General features: G+C 41.4%; 1 protein-coding gene across 13 annotated transcripts in view; it reads left to right on the top strand.

The window, feature by feature from the left end:
• ARHGAP24 (Rho GTPase activating protein 24) overlaps positions 1-22,224 on the top strand; it is a 682,757-nt gene that overhangs the window by 570,608 nt on the left and 89,925 nt on the right. For 10 of the 13 annotated variants that reach the window (XM_068233497.1, XM_068233498.1, XM_068233495.1 and 7 more), the window contains one exon: positions 16,546-16,668. In XM_068233497.1, the coding sequence (XP_068089598.1) occupies positions 16,546-16,668 (123 nt within the window). Of the gene's footprint in view, positions 1-5,656; positions 5,747-16,392; positions 16,463-16,545; positions 16,669-22,224 lie in introns of those variants that run through there. The other 3 variants (XM_068233505.1, XM_068233502.1, XM_068233507.1) reach the window with 3 other exon arrangements.

Genomic DNA, 22,224 nt, shown 5'->3' with positions numbered 1-22,224 from the left:
CTTCATCCAAATAAAGGGTTTGCAGCTAATTATAGTTCTCTAAATTACATTACATTTCTAATATACAGTATCTTCTTTGCAAGCATGGTAACAGTACACAAATGTTACTCTGTTCTTTGGGAAGACAGGAGAGAGCGCACTCAATGTCAAGAAAGTGAGACTGGACTGGTCGGTCATGGAGTGATCTCACCTTAAAGGGGAACTGAAGTTAGAGGTATACAGAGGCTGCCATATTTATTTCATTTTAATCAATACCAGTTGCCTGGAAGCCCTGCTGGTCTATTTCAATGCAGTAGTATCTGAATAACACCAGAAACAAGCATGCAGCTAGTCTTGTCAGATCTGACTTTAAAGTCTGAACCACTGAAACACCTGATATGCTGCAAGCTTATTCAGGGGCTATGGCTAATAGTATTAGAGGCAGAGGATCAGCAGGGCTGCCAGGCAACTGGTATTGCTTAAAAGGAAATAAACATGACAGCCTCCATATACCTCTCTCTGTTCAGTTCCCCTTTAAGTGTTTGCTGGATAACCCTTATTAATAAAACCAATTACATGAATTCACACTGTCTCTGATCCTCACCCCACTCACCACTGTAAACACATCATCACCCATACACGGCCACACGCAACCCACATACGTGGCCACACGCAACCCCTGCATGCCGAGCACCCACAGAGTGCAGGTAATGCTCAAGTAGCAGGTAGTTTTTTGCAACAGCAAGCTACACCTGACAGTGAGGAGGGGGGATCGTCCTGAGCAAGGAGGAGACTTGCTGCATGCCCCATCCCCGGCTAGTGGGACAATGGGCTTTTCCTGGCACACCCATAAAGGTTATCCAGCCAACACTTATGGTGAGTATTTGCACATTGAGTGCTCTCTCTCCTGTCTCTGTATCTTGCAGCCATGCCTGAATGGATCCTAGAGCAGCATCACATTCACAGGCCAACAATCTGATTGCTCTTCCCCCAGCCAGGGGAGCTATTCCTACTGATCGCCATTCAGGGGAAAGTAATGGAGATTGTTAATCCTGAGCATTTTAATCTGTTTATTCACATGTTGTGTTAGAGCAAGGGTGCACTGCGCCACGTAGCCGATAGAATATAGAAGAGTGAACTGAGCCATAGTTGGTGGAGATTGCTGTTCTCGTAGTAGGTTAGTGTTAAGGTGGCCACACACCATACAATTTTTTAAATATCTGTTCAATTTAATAATTGCAATATATTTTTCTGACTAATTGTAACATTTCAAAAATAAGACCAATGTACCACACACGTATGTTCAATTTTTCCCCAATTATGATAAAAATGATTGGAAACTCTAACAAAATTGCTAGGGTATGTATATTAATAAATTGACAATCCAACACACACCATACAATCTTTAGAAAAGTTGAAGAAAAAGATCTGGCATTCCGGATCGATTAAAGTCGAAGAAAACAATTAAAATCGAATGAAAAAAAGCTTTTGATTTTTTCGGGAGATACGATCGTTTTTATAGAATTAACGTCATATCGGATCATTTTATTGTATCGTGTGTGGCCACCTTTAGGCATCGGTAGAGGGAGGTTTAGTGATAGATATTGTTAGATATTGCAGCAGAGTGGGTTGTTAGAATTAGGCACTGGTAGAGGAAGGGCTTGTGTGAGAAGAGGGTTAGGTGTTCATGAAAAATTACTGATATTTTACTATTGGAATTAGCCACGGCTTATAGTAGCATCTCGATAATCCTAACGATATTCTACTAGCATATTTTCCCTGTGTCCACATTATTGTGGCACCCTTTTTATTGTTCGCCCCAGGCAGGCTCTCAGAGATAGGTTTTGTTGCTTTAAATGATATGCACTCTAACCCATAGCCTACTCAATGATATACACACTGAGTTTTCACAAAAGGCTATTAAAGCACCGATAGTATCGTTTAAAATAGGAGTTAGTCACTGCAGTAATTTGACTGGGGCTGACAAACCTTGCCCAGTCTCTTCCATTCTAGACTTTTCCTGCACTAACCCATTACCATACATAGCTCAGTAAGCAGTCATCTCATGCATCATACCTTACTGGGAGCCCGTATTGGGCTACAGCATGTTTACAAAGGGAGCACATGCATCAAGTATCCAAACCAATTTTCAGGGAGCAATGAATATATGGACTCACACCACTTTTATCACACAAATGGGCTAAACTGACATAGAGCTAAGGGAGAGCAACAGCTTCAGTCCAGGCCATATGGCTTCAAACAAAAACTCACATGCAAGTGAAGCTGTGCTCATCCCCAGGGACTTTAAAACGGGATTGTCAGCCACAAAATCAAATTCCTATTACCTATTACTTTGTGTTTAATATGTAGTCTAGGTCCTGACCCTGCATTGCAAGCATTCCAATATAATCATACATTTTTCTGCTGTGATGAATCTTATCTCAGTCAGCCTGGCTCTATTCTTGTACATTGTGGGGGAGAAGGAAGCTTGTTATCTCCCCTCCCACATTCCTGATCCTCACTGATTGGCTGAGGGCAGATCAGTGTCACACGAGGCTGAGAGGAGATACAACTCACCCCTCTGAAGAAGCTGTTGAAATACAATCTATGCCGTGCTCACGTGTTTACAAAGCAAGCTAGATATGACAGTGCAGTTTCTTCTAGGAGAAAAACAAAGAGTAAGGGAGGAAATGGCATCAGGATTGGCTTCAGTCAGAGACAGTAAAGATAGAACATACCTGGAAACCGTTTTACTACATTTACTACATAAAATTCACTGAATTCAAAACTTGGTCAGTACAATACACATGTTCTGTAGGTAGAACAAGTTTTATCTACTTAAATATGTGTTAAATAGTACGGCTGTCCCTACTGCTTTAAATAAGAGAGTCCCTAATGGTCTACACACTAATCAAACATATACCTACATAGAATAAATGTATATAGATCACACCACTTTGGCGCCTTTACTTGTCCAGCTTAATTAAAGTCTCCAGGGAATGAGCATAGTTCCATTTGCTTTGACTGAGTTACAATTAGTAATAACCTTGCTTTAAGGCAACCTTTTCAGAATCTGGGAAAAATGTGCCTTGTCTAATTATGTATCAAGAGCTTTATAACTGCATGACTCTTATTCACTGTGCTATATGATTTAACCCAGACTTCCCCATAATCTGTATTAAAAATATTTAATATTTAGAAATCAAGCTTAGATTTCACTGTAAAACTTAAGCATTGCAGCAGGTGAGAACTCAGTAAAAGGCTAAGTTCTAATATATAATCTTCTATATCTTCCCTCTTGTGGTATAGACTGTACTGTAATTTATTCTTCTAATGGCATGACCAGTTATTTAAGCGTTGTTCTTTGTGATAGAACTCATGAGAGTGGCAGTGACAGGGAACATTTTGAGCTGTGACAAATTGCTCCTTGTACTATAGCTGGTGTCAGAAGTGCATGTGATATTACAGAGAGCTGGCGTTTTGCAGGTTTTTTTTCAGAAGAATGTGAGGGATAACAATGCATCACAGATTTTTATGCAATTACGGTACTTTTAGTGCTGGTTGTTTGATGACCAGGTCAGCTATAAAACCTGTTTCTCACAGGCTGTGCTGGAATGTATAGTATTGTGTCACAAAAAGCAAACCTGTATTTAAAGAGTACCATTTTTTCCATGGTGGATTTCTGCGCCCTCTGCTTTGCCTACATTGGCACTGCTGCGTTGCTTGTGAAGTCAGTGCTAAACACAGCGACTTGGCAAGATCCTGTGCATTCCTTCTCTCTCTGATCACAGCTTGTAATCTGATTATTTGCTAGAAAAGCTGTACTTATCAGATTGTGTTTGCAGAAGGTAGCAATGCATTGTGACTTGTGACCATGGTTGTTTAGGCACTCTAGCAGATGTCTAGGTTGACACCTCCAGGAGGGGGCGCCACAGAGCTATTCTTAGCAAACTCTGCTAATAGAATTCTAAAGAATAATGCTCAACTGCTAGTTCCATTAACAAAGAAATTGGTGGTAATTTACAGACCTAAACGGGCGCTTTGATTATTATGACAGAGGAGGCCTAAATAGCGTAACAGTGATATACCAGAGAGGTCTGACAATAAGGCCGGTTTCACACTGCTAACCAGCATCGCACCACAGTGCTAAAAATAGCCTTCGGGGATTACCGCTACAATATGCGGTAATCCCCGTTCTGGGTGCAAACCAAGCAGAAAGTGAGGCTCTCTAGTGCTCATTTCCTGTGGCTGAAATTTACATTGCATGGAAGTGTATTGAAAAAATATGGTTCGGCACATGCGTGCCGAAACGCAAAAAAACATTTAAAAAAAGCTGCATTGCCATAGACTTACATAACTTCCGGTTTGCAGCACATCACTGCGCATGTTGCCCTACAACGCGCTGTTCCTTTTGCAGCGAGTAGGGCACTTCTGGTGGATCACATCTTGATGTGAAGCAGTAGACCAGCTTTGGCAGTTTCTTGTTTGAGGAAGAATTGAAGAGCCTAATCATGAATGTCAGTTTCAGCCATCAGAGTGGCATCATCTGCATATCTCAGACTGTTAATATTCCTCCCAGCTATTTGAATGCCACCAAGTGACTCATCTAAATCTAATCCCTACCATAGTCGTAAGTCCATCAAAGTAATTTTGGGTTTATACCCATTTTCAAGCATTTCAAATTTGACACTAAGGGGTTCTGTCACAGGGGCATTTATAACTAAGGGTGTGTTAAAGGGGAATCTGTCACTAGGCAGATCATCACTTATGGGATCTACGCAAGGTTATACTTTTTCATCCCTCATAATTTTCTATAAACTTTGACACATATTTTTCAGAAGATATTATGATAAAGTTACCAAATTGATGAGTGTCAGTTGTTTGGACAGAGGTGCATGGGGGCTATTTTCCCTACAAATCCCCCTAGATCCAACAATATTTACTGTTCATTAAGCGGTTGTAGATGTTTGTTTCACACAACAATTGGATATTAGCAAGTATACATTGATTAGGCTTGGTTGACACTTGAACATGATCTCCAATGGCCAGCCGGAGCAGAAAGCTTAGTATGCGCTCCAGTGTTCCCGTTGTCGTTAGTTTGTAGTCATGAGGTAGATGCGTTCCACCATAGGCTTCATGAGAAACCCATCCGCTTGTCTTGAAAAATCGCTCAGGTTGGGACTTTGTGCTCTGCTGACTGCAACAGATCCACTGGACTCGCTGCAATCCTTCATGTGTAAACGGATCCTAATAACATTGGATCTGTTGACATCTACTTTTCCAGTCCAGCCAAACAGACATAAAAGTTTCTGTCTGCATTGTAGGGTGACTCGAGCCTTACTGAGTGAACTATCAGGTTAAATGATTAAACAATGACACTGCTTTTCTGCAGATATTTAACTCTCAGCTGAAGACATCTAAATACATCTGTGTAGCAGGATGTGATAGTTATTAAAGATAGACTTGTGGTTTTCTTGCCCATTCAGTTGTTGAATGGATTTCTTTTGATATCTGACACTGGGAAGCTTTTCAATAACAAAGCACCCAAAAAGTAGCTGCTCTAGAATTAGATGTGGGTGGCTGCAGCAAAACCTGAAGAGTCAGCAGCCCTGACAAGCCTGTGAATGAATGAGCTGCACCGCTGGGCTCTGCTATCATTCTCACTTGCCGCCTGACACTTTTTGGAATACTGCTTTTTTATATCTGATGACAGGATATTTGATGATTTCCTGTGGCTGTGAATAGGATTATAAGTATGCTCATGCTGGTAAGCCTGAGATGATGTCTGATGCCATCATAGTTAAGTCCTCAAATGTATATTTATGATTACAACTATGTAGATTTGACAGTTCTTGGGTGAGTCAGGCTGAAAGTAAAATGTAATTTTAAAAAAGTGAGGGTTCACAAATATTTATTAAAGCATGTGTTTCTCAGGTGCGGCAGTCACCGTAATAAATCTATATTATTAAAGCAGGGTTTGCTGTCAAAGGGAAAGCATTAGTTTGACGGCGTATGACAAGGACAAATTCTTTTTTTTGCAAGCTAGTATTAATGGTTTTCTGTTAGAAAGTGAAATGAGATGGGTAAGGTAAGGCAACTCTCAGCAGCTAATATCTGATCATCTCCTAAATAGGCTGAGTAAAGAAATCTGGATGCCTGCAAAGGGTTAATGTACTTTGTACATCCCCACCGCTCTCTTTTTGCTGTCTCATTGAATAAGCTTGTTGGGTGCTTGCTCAGTGGTTAATAATGGACTGTTTATTTGAAATCGCTGCTCAAAGAGTGTGAAAATATACTGTGAATGTGTTTTGACAGTTTTGGAGTTTGCCACTGTCAAGACTGCGTGGCAATGCTTATGACAGAGCATCCAGCTCACCTCATCACCACATCTGCCTACATATCCCACTTACCAAAACCTAAACAAGAGGTTTCAAGGTTCCGTTATGTTAAATGTGCACTACAACTTCAGATAGATTGAATATGAATCTGTTGCTTTTGCCCTCAGTTTCTTATTGCTTTGCTACTTATTTATTGTAGCCTATGCTACTTTCATTATTTCAGTCTATGAAATGGGCAAATAACTGATCCTTAGGAGCACACTGTATAAAATGATTGTGCATCTTTAATTATTATTACTGTTCTATTTTTTTACTTCCATAGTGGTGACATTTCTTGATCTGACTAATTAGGATCTACCTCAGGAAGAATTTTCCTTTTCCCGAACAGGACATTTTCTGGGGCTTCCTTTCCGTGTTCGGCCAAAAGTGTGAAATGCGGGCTGGCCATTGGGGTCTCTTCAGTCACAATTTTAAAGGTTGCCTGAAATGAAGGGGATATGGAGGCCCCCAAATTGATTTCCTTTTAGACAATGCAAATTGCCTGACTGTCCTGCTGATTCTTTGCCTCTGATAACCCTGAACAAGCATGCAGATTAAATGTTTGACTGAAGTTTAACTGCATTTGCCATATGATTGTTTCAGACACCACTGAGGCATGAAACATCACCTGGACTGCCAGGCAACCGGTATTGTTTAAAAGGAAATAAATATGGCTGCCTCAGTATCTCTCTCAGGCCCTTTAAGAAGACCCCAGAGGATAATGGTGAGGGACAGTAACAATTTTTATTTTTTTTCCAAATTCCGTAATGAAATGTTTTTAAAGTATCTTATTTATGGCCAACATTTAATCTTTTAATGAAAGTCTTTGTTGGAATGGGTAAGTACTGATTTAAAAACTTTGGAGGTTTAGTATCTGAAAGCCTGCTTATAAAAAGCAGATTCCACCATAAGTCACTCTCCGTCCAGGGTCTATCACCATGTTTGTGAGGAGAGTTCTCCCACTCCCCTTAAAGGACTCACGAGGTGACATGTAACATGATGAGATAGACATGTGTATGTACAGTACCTAGCACACAAATAAATATGCTGTGTTCCTTTTTTTTTCTTTCTCTGCCTGAAAGGGTTAAACATCAGGTATGTAAGTGGCAGTTCCTGTCAGGGCTACAGTGTGACCCTCACTGATAAGAAATTACAACTATAAAACACTTTCCTAGCAGAAAATGACATCTGAGAGCAGGAAAGAGATAAAAGGGCTCAATGGTTCATAGATTTTAGCTCTGGCATACTTCAATGAATGTGTCATTCAGCAAAAAAACAATAAAATAGTAAAAACCTTTAAGGCTGCTTTCACAGTGGGACGTTAAAGTCCCACGTTACAGCAGCCTGTAACGCAGCCCAACTCACAGCAATTAAAAATCAATGGGCTGGTTCACAGTGTCCACGTTGCGTTTGAGTACAACGCTGCACGTTAAATGAAATTGCAGCATGCTGTGCGTTATACTCATTTGTAGCTGCGTTAGACTTTTTGCAAATGCCCAGTAATGTTTTTTTTTTTTTTAAATGTGCCGCATGCGCTGTTTTCGTTCGATCAGTATGCGTCAAAAAGTATGCATCAAGTACGCATCAAGAGACGCATAACGCAGTTCAATGTAAAGTCCAACTTCAAAACTAACATGCGTTGCGTTAGGGGCACGTTATGCGACCTTAACGTCCCATCAAACGCAACATCTTAGTGTGAAAGAGCCCTAAAAGTGGATTTAAATATAAAATAAAACTGTGGAATATCTTAAAAAGTAATTTTTAGGAGAAGGAGATTAGATCCAATTGTTTATTTCATTCGTTTATTTTCACCTCGGGTGTCCTTTAACTCTTTTCCTTAACATGGAAAAACAAAAGTTTGCTTTCCTAAAACAGAAAGAATTTGCGATAATTCAGGTTGGAGTGAGCTTGAGATGTCTCCCAGAGCAACACTGCTGAATATATGCAAATTAACCATTGTACCCTTAGAAGCTAAACACACCTCCAGAACCGCTGGAATGCAATGATGTGTCAACTTGTTAATTTGTACAGAGCCATAATAATCCAACATGCATACAGACTGTTTCGAATTGTTGGATGCTCATCAGTGCATGGCATGGATTAATTTGGCTCTATGGAGTAGGGCTTGTAAATCCGAGAGGTACAGACTAACCAGCAAGGTCATGGTGACCCAGAACTCATTGGAGTGTGTAAGGGACTACAATGGTCCTAAAAGCCCCCTTACTAAGATGTTAAGAAAAACAAAAGTTTGCTTTCTTAAAACAGAAAGAATTTGCGATAATTCAGGTTGGAGTGAGCTTGAGATGTCTTCCAGAGCAACACTGCTAATTATATGCAAATTAACCATTGTACCCTTAGAAGCTAAACACACCTCCAGAACAATGGTTAATTTGCATATATGCAGCAGTGTTGCTCTAGGAGACATCTCAAGCTCACTCCAACCTGAATTATCGCAAATTCTTTCTTTTTTAAGAAAGCAAACTTTTGTTTTTCTTAACATCTTAGTAAGGGGGCTTTTATGACCATTGTAGTCCCTTACACACTCCAATGAGTTCTGGGTCACCATGAGCTTGCTGGTTAGTCTGTGCCTCTCGGATTTACAAGCTTCTACTCCATAGAGCCAAATTAATCCATGCCATGCACTGATGAGGATCAAACAATCCGAAACAGTCTGTATGCATGTTGGATTATTATGGCTCCGTACAAATTAACAAGCTGATACAGCATTGCATTCCAGCGGTTCTGGAGGTGTGTTTAGCTTCTAAGGGTACAATGGTTAATTTGCATAAATTCAGCAGTGTTGCTCTGGGAGACATCTCAAGCTCACTCCAACCTGAATTATTGCAAATTCTTTCTCTTTTAGGAAAGCAAACTTTTGTTTTTCTTAACACCTTAGTAAGGAAGGCTTTTAGGACCATTGTAGTTCCTTACACACTCCAATGAGCTCTGGGTCACCATGAGCTTGCTGGTTAGTCTGTACCTTAACATGGAGAAGGGGAGTTTGCAAAAGATACCCTCCCCCCCCCCCCCCCTTCCCCAAGCAGAACCCTCATGTCAACAAGCATGTGTGCTGGTATTGTTCAGGTGACTAACCTTCACACTAGGGGTTGTTCTGTGCTACCCGTCTGGGGCACCTCTCCCAGGTCAATAAGTAAAGGAATATTTTTATGAGAATTCTCATGCAAAAAAACAAAAATCTTGCCCTAATCTTTATTTATGTGTGTCAATGTTAGGGAATCATTGTAAAGGTAGAACTAAAACCACACAAAAAACTATTTTTATAAAAGCGTGGAAGTTGGTCAATACTTTTCATAGATTAGTCTCAAAGTTTTAAAATATGTGAGATAATGCTCAAGCACTGCAGAGTCAAGTAGATGAAATCTTGATGTCCTATAATTATCCCTTTAATCTTCCTATCATGACTTGTATTAGCATATAATTTGACTTCTATTTTTGCTTTCTTGAGAAGACTAAAGAGAGAATCAAAATAGTTGCTATTCGCAATAAAGAGGAATATGCAAAGTGCCATTGCTGACTTAAATAATGTCCTGAAAGTTGTGATGATCTTTTAATACTTTTAGAATCACTGATAAAGCATACAGATCATACTGTAAATTCTAATCCTAGCACAGCATGCTTGTTCCATTTGTGCTACTCAGAAATGACTAAAGTCAAAAGCATCATGGACTCACATGTGCAATGCTGCACTGGACATTGATTAGAATCAGGGATTGCAAATTGTTTGCATTTATTTGCATTCTACATATAATTCCATTGTATACAATTCCAATGTATTTTGGGACATCTGGATAATTGCAAATGAACACAGAAAAAAAACATGCAGAAAAGAGCATAACAACCTGGGAGTCACATGGGAAAATGCTAAGTGTGTTCCCTGCCTAAGGCCCCTTTTACACTTAATCAGTTGCTCTTAGTTATAACTGAAAGAAAACGGATTTTCAAAGTAATGTCCATGTTTTCCTGTGGCGCAGTTTCCACTATACACATTTTAACTGAAATCTTTTTTACAATGCACTGCTATGGAAAACCGCATACTAACACACACTAATGCATACCAACGCATTAAGTGTAAAAGTGCCCTTTAGAGTTGCTCAAATGTAGCAGAACTTATGGAGGAGTATGAGATCTGATAAATTGAAACCCTCCTGATTAGAAATCTCATAGGAGGTCAAACATTGTTCTGCTTACAGCGTGTGTTTAGCTGAAATGTTTGTAGTAGCAGTTATGGTAATTCATGTGGTTGCTTAAAGTACCCCTGACCTCCTAATAAAACAAAACAAAACATTAAAATCATCTTATTTTTAATCTCTCTGACTCTTATGTCACAGCACAATCCTTCCCCTTTACTGCCCCCCCTCCTGCTCTGCTCTGACGCTCAAGGATGGGCTGGGAAGAAGTATCAGTACTTCCTCCTTTCTGCCTGTCATTAGGCACACCCCATCCATTCGCCGCTATTAGTTCCTATATGGACAGCGCGCTGCGGAGCTGCATTGTGTGCGGTCTTGGGGTAATTTACCTCAGAACAATAGTGTAGTAATACAGCTATTAGTACACTATTGTTGCGAACTAAATTACGGGACGCTGTAACACAGACTATGGTTTTGGAGGACATGGGCGACGCTACATTGGGGTATCCTGGGACACTGGCCCCCCTTCCAATCACTGTGCCACTCTGAGTGCCCGCCCTGCTCAGCTGCAAACAGTTAGCTGTTTCCAGGCTCCAGTAGTGTACAGTGATCAGGATAGGATCTGTAAAAAGACTCTCCATGTCAACCTGTTTATGTAGGCATTAAGTAAACCAAGTGTCTTATCTATTTGCCAAGAATACCTCACAATCCTTGCAAAATCCCTTGTAATTAATGTATCTGGATGACACTTATGTTTGTAAAAAAAAAAAAAATCTCTCTACCGCCTGTTCTTCTAACATTGTTACATAGTTATTATGGTTGAAAAAAGACATACTGCCATCGAGTTAATCAACAGGAATAGAGTTGGTTGAAAAAAGACATACGTCCATCGAGTTAATCAACAGGAATAGAGTTGGTTGAAAAAAGACATACGTCCATTGAGTTAATCAACAGGAATAGAGTCTGAAGAGGGCTTACAAGCTGAATTACTGTTTTCCTTTACATTAGCCGATTAAGTAGAGCTTGTATTTTACAGTCAGGAAGTTTTGAATCAATAATAATCCTCATTCAAAACTTCCTGTTTGTAAAATACAAGCTTTACTCTCCAGCAATGCTTAGCTACTAAGATAAGGAATTACACACAAAGGGCAATATTCAATTAATTTTTTCACTCGAGTTATCTCCTAGGAGATCATTTTCATATTCTCTTTAAACTAAATTTTCAGCATTTTACAATTGAAAAAGTACCCAAAAGTTGGTGAAAAAGTACTATCAAATTTATTTTGAATATTTTCTTGCTTGTTGGTGGCTTAAATGGCATTTTATGGCAAGTTGTGAAAATATCACCTAGGAGAAAACTCAGGAGAAAAGGGGAATTGAATATGGGCCACAGTGTTTCTCTCCTTCCTGCTGCTTCCCCCACCCCTTGCTTGTAGAGCGGTGAGACACAGGCTGGGAGCTGGAATGATTTGTCTGAGATTTGTCCACACAGGAGCAGCTTTCTGGCAAGTAAGGAGTAAACTTTTCTTCAATAATTACACCATCATTTGGTCAATCTGCTCTGCTCAAAAGCCTCCGTTTGTGATGATTACATTTGATTCCTATCATTGCAATTAGCCGGAATTTTGTAACCTGCGTTAAGCAAGAAATATCTAAACCTTTCCATACAAACATTGATTTTGATCACCCAAATGGGTCCCACTAGGCAGCTATCGTGCCCCCCAAAAATTTGAATCTGGAGTCACCACTGTTGGAATAGCTTCAGCGGACTTTGAAAACATGGCCGCGACTGCATTCACAAGGAGGGGGAGGAGCAATTTACATGGGATTAAGTAAGCAGTTAACCCTGATACCTCCCCCGCCGATCTTGCAGCATTAAGACAGAGCCTAGCTTGACAGACTCTGTCTTTCTGTGCTGGTGGTACTCTTTAATCGAGCTCTGAACATAACCAGTGCTGCTTTGAAATTGCTGGGATGAATTGTCTTACAAATATTATCTTCGCCTTTTGCTCTTGGCACTTTGTTTACATAACCTTTCAAAGCAATTGTTCTGCGCTGCATGTTCTGTAAACAGGGGAGCCTGCTAAAGTAGCAGAGACTGGATGGGCTTCATTTGATAATGTAAGACAAGCACACAGCGGAATCAGCAGGTACAAGACTGTGCGTGCTTTTTGAAGCAGAAGAAACAACACATAAAGTTTGTGTTAATGGGAATTTTTCAGTGCTGTAGTTCACCATCCCAAAGCAAGAGAAAATGTTTTGGATTTCACATAACCTTAAAATGCAGTACTTTCTTTCAGATCTGCCTCCATCCTCCAGTGAAAGATAAATGGGATATTTGCTAAAATTAAAGGAAAAAAACCCAATTACTAATTATTCTCCTGAAGTAATGGTCACTAGGGATGGTCAGAATTGTTGAGTTCTGGATCCATCAAAATTCTGAAACTCTGAAGTGCACATTTCTTGGCTTGAAGTTAGGCTTTACGCCCGAAACAGCTATAGGCTGGTGTCTGTCGCCTTAAAGGGATACTGTAGGGGGGTCAGGGGAAAATGAGTTGAACTTACCCGGGGCTTCTAACGGTCCCCTGCAGACATCATGTGTTGGCGCAGCCACTCACCGATGCTTTGGCTCCGCCTCCGGTTCACTTCTGGAGTTTCAGACTTTAAAGTCTGAAAACCACTGTGCCTGCGTTGCCGTGTCCTCGATCCCGCTGATGTCATCAAGAGTGCACAGCGCAGGCCCAGTATGGTCTGTGTCTGCGCAGTACACTCCTGGTGACATCAGCGGGAGCGAGGACACGGGCGTGCAGGCGCAGTGGTTTTCTGACTTTAAAGTCAGAAATTCCAGAAGTGAACTGGAGGCGGGGCCGGAGCATCGGTGAGTGGCTGCGCCAACACAGGATGTCTGCGGGGGACCATTAGAAGCCCCGGGTAAGTTCAGCTCATTTTCCTCCGACCCCCCTACAGTATCCCTTTAAGGTTTGGACATATGATGTTGTGACTCTGTCTGCACAATTGACACTATTCTATAGCCTGTTGAATCCAGGGAACCAAGCTTTTGATGGATATTGACCATCTCTTATGGTTATCTAATTGCTGTGAGTTCTCTTTGGCTCTATCACAATTTTATCAATTTTTTGATTGTGAATAAATCTTCTAATAAAGGAAGTCTATAAGTTCAGAAGACTTTTTGGAGTGTGCTGGTCCTTGTACAAATTGGATGTGTGTGCGGCCTGGTGCTCTGGTGGACTGACCTGCACCTTGTTTAAGCTGTGGGGGAGTGCAGCCTGGAAACCACTTTCTATTACATAAAATTCTGAAAGTCCACACGAAATTCCAAATAAATTTGAAATTTAGTGGTTTTTGCGTTTGCATAATTAATAGCAAAATCATGAAAAAAATGAATGTATTGCAATGTTCATATTAAACAAATACATGTTCTCAATAGGTAACAATTTTGCTTTATGAGTCTCTTACAAAGTCTCATAAGTCTCATCGGTGATGATGATCAATTAGGGTTAAGGTTTGGGTAAGGACTGGGTTACGGCAGTCCACAAACTTTTTGTTTTTTTTGTTTTACTATTTAGGCAAAAAATGTTTGTGCTTCGGAATTTATGTGTCTGAATTCTGTAAATTCCAAATTCTGACTTTCAAATTGTGAGATTCGGATATGAAAGTCAGTATTCCGTGAAATCTATGCACTTATCCCTAATTGTTATACGACATCTGTGCCCATGTTAGCAAACACACACTGCACACATACACAGGAAGTCACTTCAGAATATGTCCCCTCCTCTCCTTCACTGATGTCCCCCTTGAGAAATCACTCATCCTGCCTTGAGTGCTGCTTTGTCATTTCATGGATGTGGACATTTCTCTGGTCATCAGAGGAGGTGAGTGTACCTCTTCTTAAAGGGAATCTGAAGTTACAATAAACTTATGAGATGATGAATTGTATGTTCAGTACAGCTAAGAAATAGAACATTAGTAGCACAGATATGAGTCTAATATTGTTTCCAGTACAGGGGTTAAGAAACTTCAGTTGTTATCTATGCAAAAGCCTCTCTGAGCTCTCCAACCCAATTTGGGTCGCTGTTTTCTGGAGCAGACAGAGGAAGCAGTCAGAGACAAATGTAGATAAGATTTTTACTTCAGAGAAGTTGAAAGGGTCATTAGCTCTGCTTGTTTTATAGTTTAAAATATAAAGTGCGGCTTGTAATCGCAAAAATGTCAGAATTATAGAAAAAAACTTTATATCTAATATTTTTTTATAATTTAAAAATTAAAATATCATACATATAATATGTTCTATAAATTATCCGTACTACACATACAAATCATTACATCATAAGTTTTTCTTCCACGTCAGTGTCACTTTAAGAGGGTTATGTACACAGAATGGGAAGAGATCTGCGCTAAGGGAGCTTTCCTCTTACCTGCTGAATTAGGCAGTAGTTAGTATAACATTGAAATCAAATATGACTTTTGAAAACTTGAGTTTACCTGGGCACATTCAAAGTTTTTATTCCACTTCCACGATGCTAAAGGTGCCCATACACTTATTGCAGTTATCGATTTTCCCTGGCAGATTTGATCACTGTGATTGACTCTGCCAGAGATTGATGCCAATATTAATTTCAACCGATTTCTTGCCAAGATTGATTTAAAATGATCAAACACTCTGGTTGGACATATCTAGCTTGAAAGGGGGCAGATCAGATGCACGGTGGTAGATTAATGGCTGACTGACAGATCCCCCAGTTCTACCCCTATCTAAAATAGTGCTCCCTGGGGCTCATGCAGAGTGTTGGCAGTGGAACCCATTTACTGTACCTGTCCCAAATCAAGGCTCTTGGTGTAATTAGCCATGGCCATATCCCTGACTTCTGGTGAACTGCTTGCATGATACCTTATTTAGCATAATTAGCTTGAGTTCAATAACTCCAGCCTGCTGAACTCCTGATATCCTGCTGCTAAATTAGTAACCAGGACGTTTGTCATGAACATTGCATTCTGACTGCAACAGAGTAATCATTTCACTTTATTTAAAGAGAAACTCCGACCAAGAATTGAACTTTATCCCAATCAGTAGCTGATACCCACTTTTACATGAGAAAAATAATGATTTTCACAAACAGACCATCAGGGGGCGCTGTATGACTGATTTTGTGCTGAAACCCCTCCCACAAGAGGCTCTGGTACCGTACGGTACTCTGGGCAAACTGCCACAATGTAACAATGTTCAGACAGGAAATAGCTGCTTACAGCTGTCTGTTAAAGCCAGACCAGCTCCATAATCTGCCCACAGTAACAATGTCACCATGTAAAACATGTCAGAATGTGAATCTGTGAGAGGAAAGATTTTACAATGAGCAAACACTGACTAAATCATGTATACATAATTATTGTAAAAATGAAGCACTTTTTTTATTACATTATTTTCACTGGAGTTCCTCTTTAACTCAATTAGTTTGGAATCACTGAATCCTGACACCGCACTGCTAAATAGAGATCAGTACTTTTGCCATTATCATGTTTGCATTTCTTCTGTACAGTAGGACTTTGTTTTTCTGTATGTAGCATCTGAGATACTGTATATATCTTAATTTCCTACCTAAATGGTTAATGAAGAGTAATTAATAATCCTATATAATAATTTGCAAGTGCCTCTGCATCCTGTCCCTGTGTGTGTCCCTGCTTCTAGACCTGACAGTTTGCTGTCTGTGAACCTCATTGCATTGTGGGAAATTACAGCTTTTTCTAACTGCCAAGCAAGCAACATCTCCCTGTGTGCATATACTTTGGACATTGATAGGGGATATGCAATCGGGACGCGTCTGTGCATGCATTGCCGGGGCTAGTGGCCGTGGCCTAGAGCCCGTTTTTTTAATGGGCGGGCCTTTTACTAGTAATGACATCAAACATAAAAAGAATTCCTAGCTTCAGACTGGTGTATGGGTCAGGAGAAAGTTCCATTGCGTTGTTGACATTCTACTTAGAGTACTTGGAATATGCTTAATTTATTGCTCTGTTTTTTGCAGGGGGCGATCGGGAGCGGATGACTGCAAATCATGAAACGTATCTTCTTATGGCCAGCACGCAGAATGACATGGAGGACTGGGTGAAGTCTATCCGCAGAGTCATATGGGCGCCATTTGGTGGAGGTGAGATCTAAATAATAACACCATACAAAGTATACCTTCAGGCAAAAATAAAATCCTTCAGAAAGCATTGTTTATGCAGACAACATTTATGGATTTATTTTAAAAAATAAATACCCCATATTGCAATAAGAGTTAAAAGGAACCTACAGTGAGGAGGATATGGAGGCTGCCATATGTATTTCCTTTTAAGCAATACCAGTTGCCTGGCAGTCCTGCTGATCTCTTTGGATACAGTAGTATCTGGATCACACACATGAAACAAGCATGGGGCTAGTCCAGTCAGACTTCAGTCAGCGCACCTGATTTGCATGCTTGTTCATGGTCTATGGCTAAAGGTATTAGAGCACATGTGTTGTGCTCCAGGCCTGGAGGGCCAGATCCATGCCAGGGTTTAGAATGGACTGAGAAAGAGAGGAATGTTTTATACCTGATGGACCACACCTTTCCTGATTCAGACCCATCATTAAATTGAGAAGTACCAAAAATGTGTGAGGATCTTGGCCTTCGAAGGACCAGTTTGACATCCCTGTATTAGAGACACAGGATCAAGGGGAGAGCCAGGCAATTTGCATTGTTTAAAAGGAAATAAATATTTCAGCCTCCATTTTCCTCTCACTTCAGGGGTCCTTTAATGCACATCTGAATTTAATAGAAATATAAATTATGGTTTCCTCACCAATCTGTGGGCCCCAGGGGTACCTGTTCCCCCTGCTCTAGTATCTTTTTGACAAACACTTAACGTGAAGCATCTGGGAACAAGCACTTTTGAATGGAGAATGTGGGTTCAAGAACTGTGCAAAAGAACAAACTTATTAGAACTGGGCATATGTGAGCTTATGAACCTCACATGCCTAGTTTCATAGTGCTCATTCTCTGAGATCATTGTGGCTGGGAGCTTAGAGAGGGTGGATAGGGCACAGGTTCGAGTGGCATGAAGAGTGGTATGAGAACAAGGCCTTGTATTTGTAACGATTGGGGAATTATTTCCGTGGTCAGCGCACAAGATGTGCGCTGACACTGCGGAAATCCTCCACAAGCGTATAAAACAACAGAACCCAGCTATGGTCCTATGCACCTGTAGAGGGAAATTCCCACTGGCAGATGGAGCTGTGGAGTGCAGAGGAATAAAACATCTGCACTGCCACAGATGCCAGCTGGGAATTGTACGAGATGAAGCAATATAGGGCAAGATAGCTCTTGGAGAGAGAGAGAGAGAGAGCACAGAGACAGAATGTATGTGTGTCCACCAACCTAGTCGCCACCCGGCGACGGTGAACACACAACGACGAAAACCAAGTGGGAACGCAATCGCAAGAATGGTGATAGCTAATAGCGACACCAGACTGAGTAATACAGAGCAAAGGAACAGAATAACGACGGAACTGATAACAAACAGTAATTCAACACACAGGAGCAGACAGGACTAACTACACGCGGTCACCACACGTTAAGCCCAATAGCGACAAAGCGACATGGTCGCCACACGAGAAGTGCAATAGCGACAAAGCGTACCAACCCTGACTAACCAAAGAAGCACGAAAACAAAAGATAACGCGAACGCTTGCTAAACGGTTACCTCACCGAGACGACAGCAAGCAGTCATTCCAGACAGACAGACAGATGGAGCAGCCAGTAGCAACCGCTGCTCTGGCTACACTCCTAAGGCATAATACAGAAGGAACCACCGCCTCTACCGCTAGGGCGAATGCGATCCAAACAGACAGAACGATCTCCTGTCGATCGCCGCTGGCGACAAGACAATCGCAACAGATAGACAGTACAAAGCAATACAGGTAGCAAACAACCTGACTATGCTAACAGGAATGCTAGGGCACTCCCAAGGAACTACTCTAAGATAGCAATATTAGCAAACAGTAAGCAAAGGGCTGAGACTCCAGGTAAGTTAGCAGGAACAAACCATCATGACCAGCAAGGAATTCTGGAAGGAAATGGTATTTATACTGCAAGCCATCAGAGGAAACAGCTAAGCAATTTGCATGACAAGTGGATGCAAATTCCTCACCAGAACAGCAACTCTGCAGCTTGCAGAGTGGAGACAGGTCTCTTTTCCAGGGACCTGCAGTACTCAGACCTAACAAATGGTCAAAAAGCTGTCTGCCTGTGCAGACAGCAGAGCAGATCATTACAGTATTGCTTTGCGCAGTGAACTAGGACAGAAAAGGACATTGAATAACTCCATACCCATGTTCAGCTGAATATATGCTTTTAGCTGCCATTTCTTGTCATATCCGATAGGATGAGGCAGAGAAACAATGTATCAACATGAAGATAAATGTAAAACGTCTGGTTAGCAAGCAGAATTTTGCATTTGTCTGGCAAATGGCTCAGTGGTGCAAGATAAAAAGAGCAGGTTATACCTTGAATTCTTTGATGACAGTCACCTAAATGGCAAGTGTAAACCTTGGACAGCAGAGAGTTTAGTAAAGGGAATACATTTTTTAATCATTTGTTGTTTTATGTATTATATTTAATACTAAGAAATCTATATTTTTATTATTAGTACAAATCATAAACATAATATCAATGGAATATTTCCTGCTGTCGACTCATGGATTGCATTATCCAAGTCATGTGACTGTGATATACACTCACCTAAAGGATTATTAGTACTAATAATACTATTATAGTGTTTGACCCACTTTCGCCTTCAGAATTGCCTTAATTCTATGTGGCATTGATTCAACAAGGTGCTGAAAGCATTCTTTAGAAATGTTGGCCCATGTTGATAGGATAGCATCTTGCAGTTGATGGAGAATTGTGGGATGCACATCCAGGGCACGAAGCTCCCGTTCCATCACATCCCAAAGATGCTCTATTGGGTTGAGATCTGGTGACTGTGTGGGTCATTTTAGTATAGTGAACTCGTTGTCATGTTCAAGAAACCAATTTGAAATGATTCGAGCTTTGTGACATGGTGCATTATCCTGCTGGAAGTAGCCAGCAGAGGATGGGTACATGGTAGTCATGAAGGGATGGACATGGTCAGAAACAATGCTTAGGTAGCCCGTGGCATTTAAATGATGCCCACTTGGCACTAAGGGGCCTAAAGTGTGCCAAGAAAAGATCCCCCACACCATTACACCTCCACCACGTGCCTGCACAGTGGTAACAAGGCATGATGGTTCCATGTTCTCATTCTGTTTACGCCAAATTCTGACTCTAATGAGACTCATCAGACCAGGCAACATTTTTCCAGTCTTCAACTGTACAATTTTGGTGAGCTCGTGCAAATTGTAGCCTCTTTTTCCTATTTAAAAAAAAAGATAAAAAATGTCACCAAGCGCCAGGGGTCCTCTATTCTATATAGCAGCGTGTTGGATGGGGGCTCCCTTTAACCCTCAGAAGGTAATAAAAGATAATAAATTGATCCAACACGCGCTAAAAGCTCAATAGTACCTTTATTAAAGAGACTCCGTAACAAAAATTGCATCCTGTTTTTTATCATCCTACAAGTTCCAAAAGCTATTCTAATGTGTTCTGGCTTACTGCAGCACTTTCTACTATTACAGTCTCTGTAATAAATCAATGTATCTTTCCCCTGTCAGACTTGTCAGCCTGTGTCTGGAAGGCTGCCAAGTTCTTCAGTGTTGTGGTTCTGCTATGAACTCCCCCTTCCAGGCCCCTCTATGCACACTGCCTGTGTATTATTTAGATTAGGGCAGCTTCTCTCTTCTCTCTTATCTTTTACAAGCTGGATAAATCGTCCTCTGAGCTGGCTGGGCTTTCACATACTGAGGAATTACAGACAAAGGCAAAGCTGTTTGCAGGAAGAAACGAGCAGCCTGCAACTTCAGTGCATGAGAACTGCAGGGGGAAAGAAACACACAAATGATCTCTTGAGATTCAAAAGGAAGGGTGTATACAGCCTGCTTGTGTATGGATGTATTTTCTATGTGTGGACATACTGTACATCAACCTACTTCCTGTTTTGGTGGCCATTTTGTTTGTTTATAAACAAACTTTTTAAAACTGTTTTTAACCACTTTTAATGCGGCGAGGAGCGACGAAATTGTGACAGAGGGTAATAGGAGATGTCCCCTAACGCACTGGTATGATTACTTTTGTGCGATTTTAACAATACAGATTCTCTTTAAAGGTTAAAAAGATCAGATAAACGGATCAAATGAGGTCACACTCTTGGTCCAATCAATCACTCTCACAGTCCTTCACACACACCTACAATAGAAGGGCCCTTCTATCCTTTGTTTATAAGGATGTGCACATAAAAAAGTAAAAAATGGTAAAAAATTGATAAAAAATTCCAACACTTCCAATTGGAGGTATAAAGTTCATTTAGATCTGCCAGGAAGCGTTTCCGTTATGTCCCCTCATTAACCACCCTGGCGTTCTGATTAAATCACCAGGGTGGCTGCGGGAGGGTTTTTTTTAGATAAAAAAAAAACTATTTCATGCAGCCAACTGAAAGTTGGCTGCATGAAAGCCCACTAGAGGGCGCTCCGGAGGCGATCTTCCGATCGCCTCCGGCGGCAAGAGATAACACGGAAGGCCGCAATGAGCGGCCCTCCGTGTTTCGCTTCCCTCGTCGCCATGGCGACGAGCGGAGTGACGTCATTGACGTCAGCCGACGTCTTGACGTCAGCCGCCTCCGATCCAGCCCTTAGCGCTGGCCGGAACTGTTTGTTCCGGCTACGCTGGGCTCGGGCGGCTGGGGGGACCCTCTTTCGCCGCTGCACGCGGCGGATCGCCGCGCTGCAGCGGCGATCAGGCAGCACACGCGGCTGGCAAAGTGCCGGCTGCGTGTGCTGCTTTTTATTTGGTGCAAATCGGCCCAGCAGGGCCTGAGCTGCAGCCTCTGGCGGTGTTGGACGAGCTGAGCTCGTCCAGACCGCTCAGCAGGTTAAATGATAGCTTTACAGTCATCTGTTCCGTAATTTTAAAATTTGGAATGTGTCTCAAAGGAAAACAAGGGTATATGCACTTACAGGTCCGTCTTGAAACAGCTCACAGCTCCGCTGGTATGATAGTTCTTACCACCGTAGAGTATCTGGTAGCAAACAGTCTCGGCATTGCTGTACACGCTAGTGGTTCGATGCGGCATACGTCACTTCCGTATGTCAGATGCACGGGTCCGCTCGCCGCACTTCCGCCCAGCTGGCTGCTCACACTCGGCTATGGGTGACGTCACCACTGGAGATCCCTGGATCTTCGTTTGCAGGCTGCCATTGCGCGCTACGGCGACCCGCCTTGAGTCCGCGATATCTGCCTTTCTTTACAATTAAACCTTGCGTCTCAACGCGTTTCAGCCCAATAGCGTGGGCCTTCTTCAGGAGGATTTGCGTAAGGTTATCTGGAGCCCATATTGTGCATACTCCTTATATATTTGTTCCTCATTTATTCCGCCCACCATCTTACTGAGGTCATAGGTCACAGTTCAAAATAAAAAACGGACTTTTACTCATGTCTGGTCTCTAAAAAAAAAAAAAAACTGTAAAAGTGGACTCTTACTGGTTCTATATATCCACTAATCATCCTTCCCCATGTATTGATATCAATACAAACAAATGAGGGAGATGT

This window comes from Hyperolius riggenbachi, chromosome 1 (assembly GCF_040937935.1).
Source record: "Hyperolius riggenbachi isolate aHypRig1 chromosome 1, aHypRig1.pri, whole genome shotgun sequence".
Taxonomy (NCBI): Eukaryota; Metazoa; Chordata; class Amphibia; order Anura; family Hyperoliidae; genus Hyperolius; species Hyperolius riggenbachi.
The sequence above is the reverse complement of the archived record's forward strand: the minus strand, read 5'-3'. Positions and strand labels throughout refer to the sequence as shown.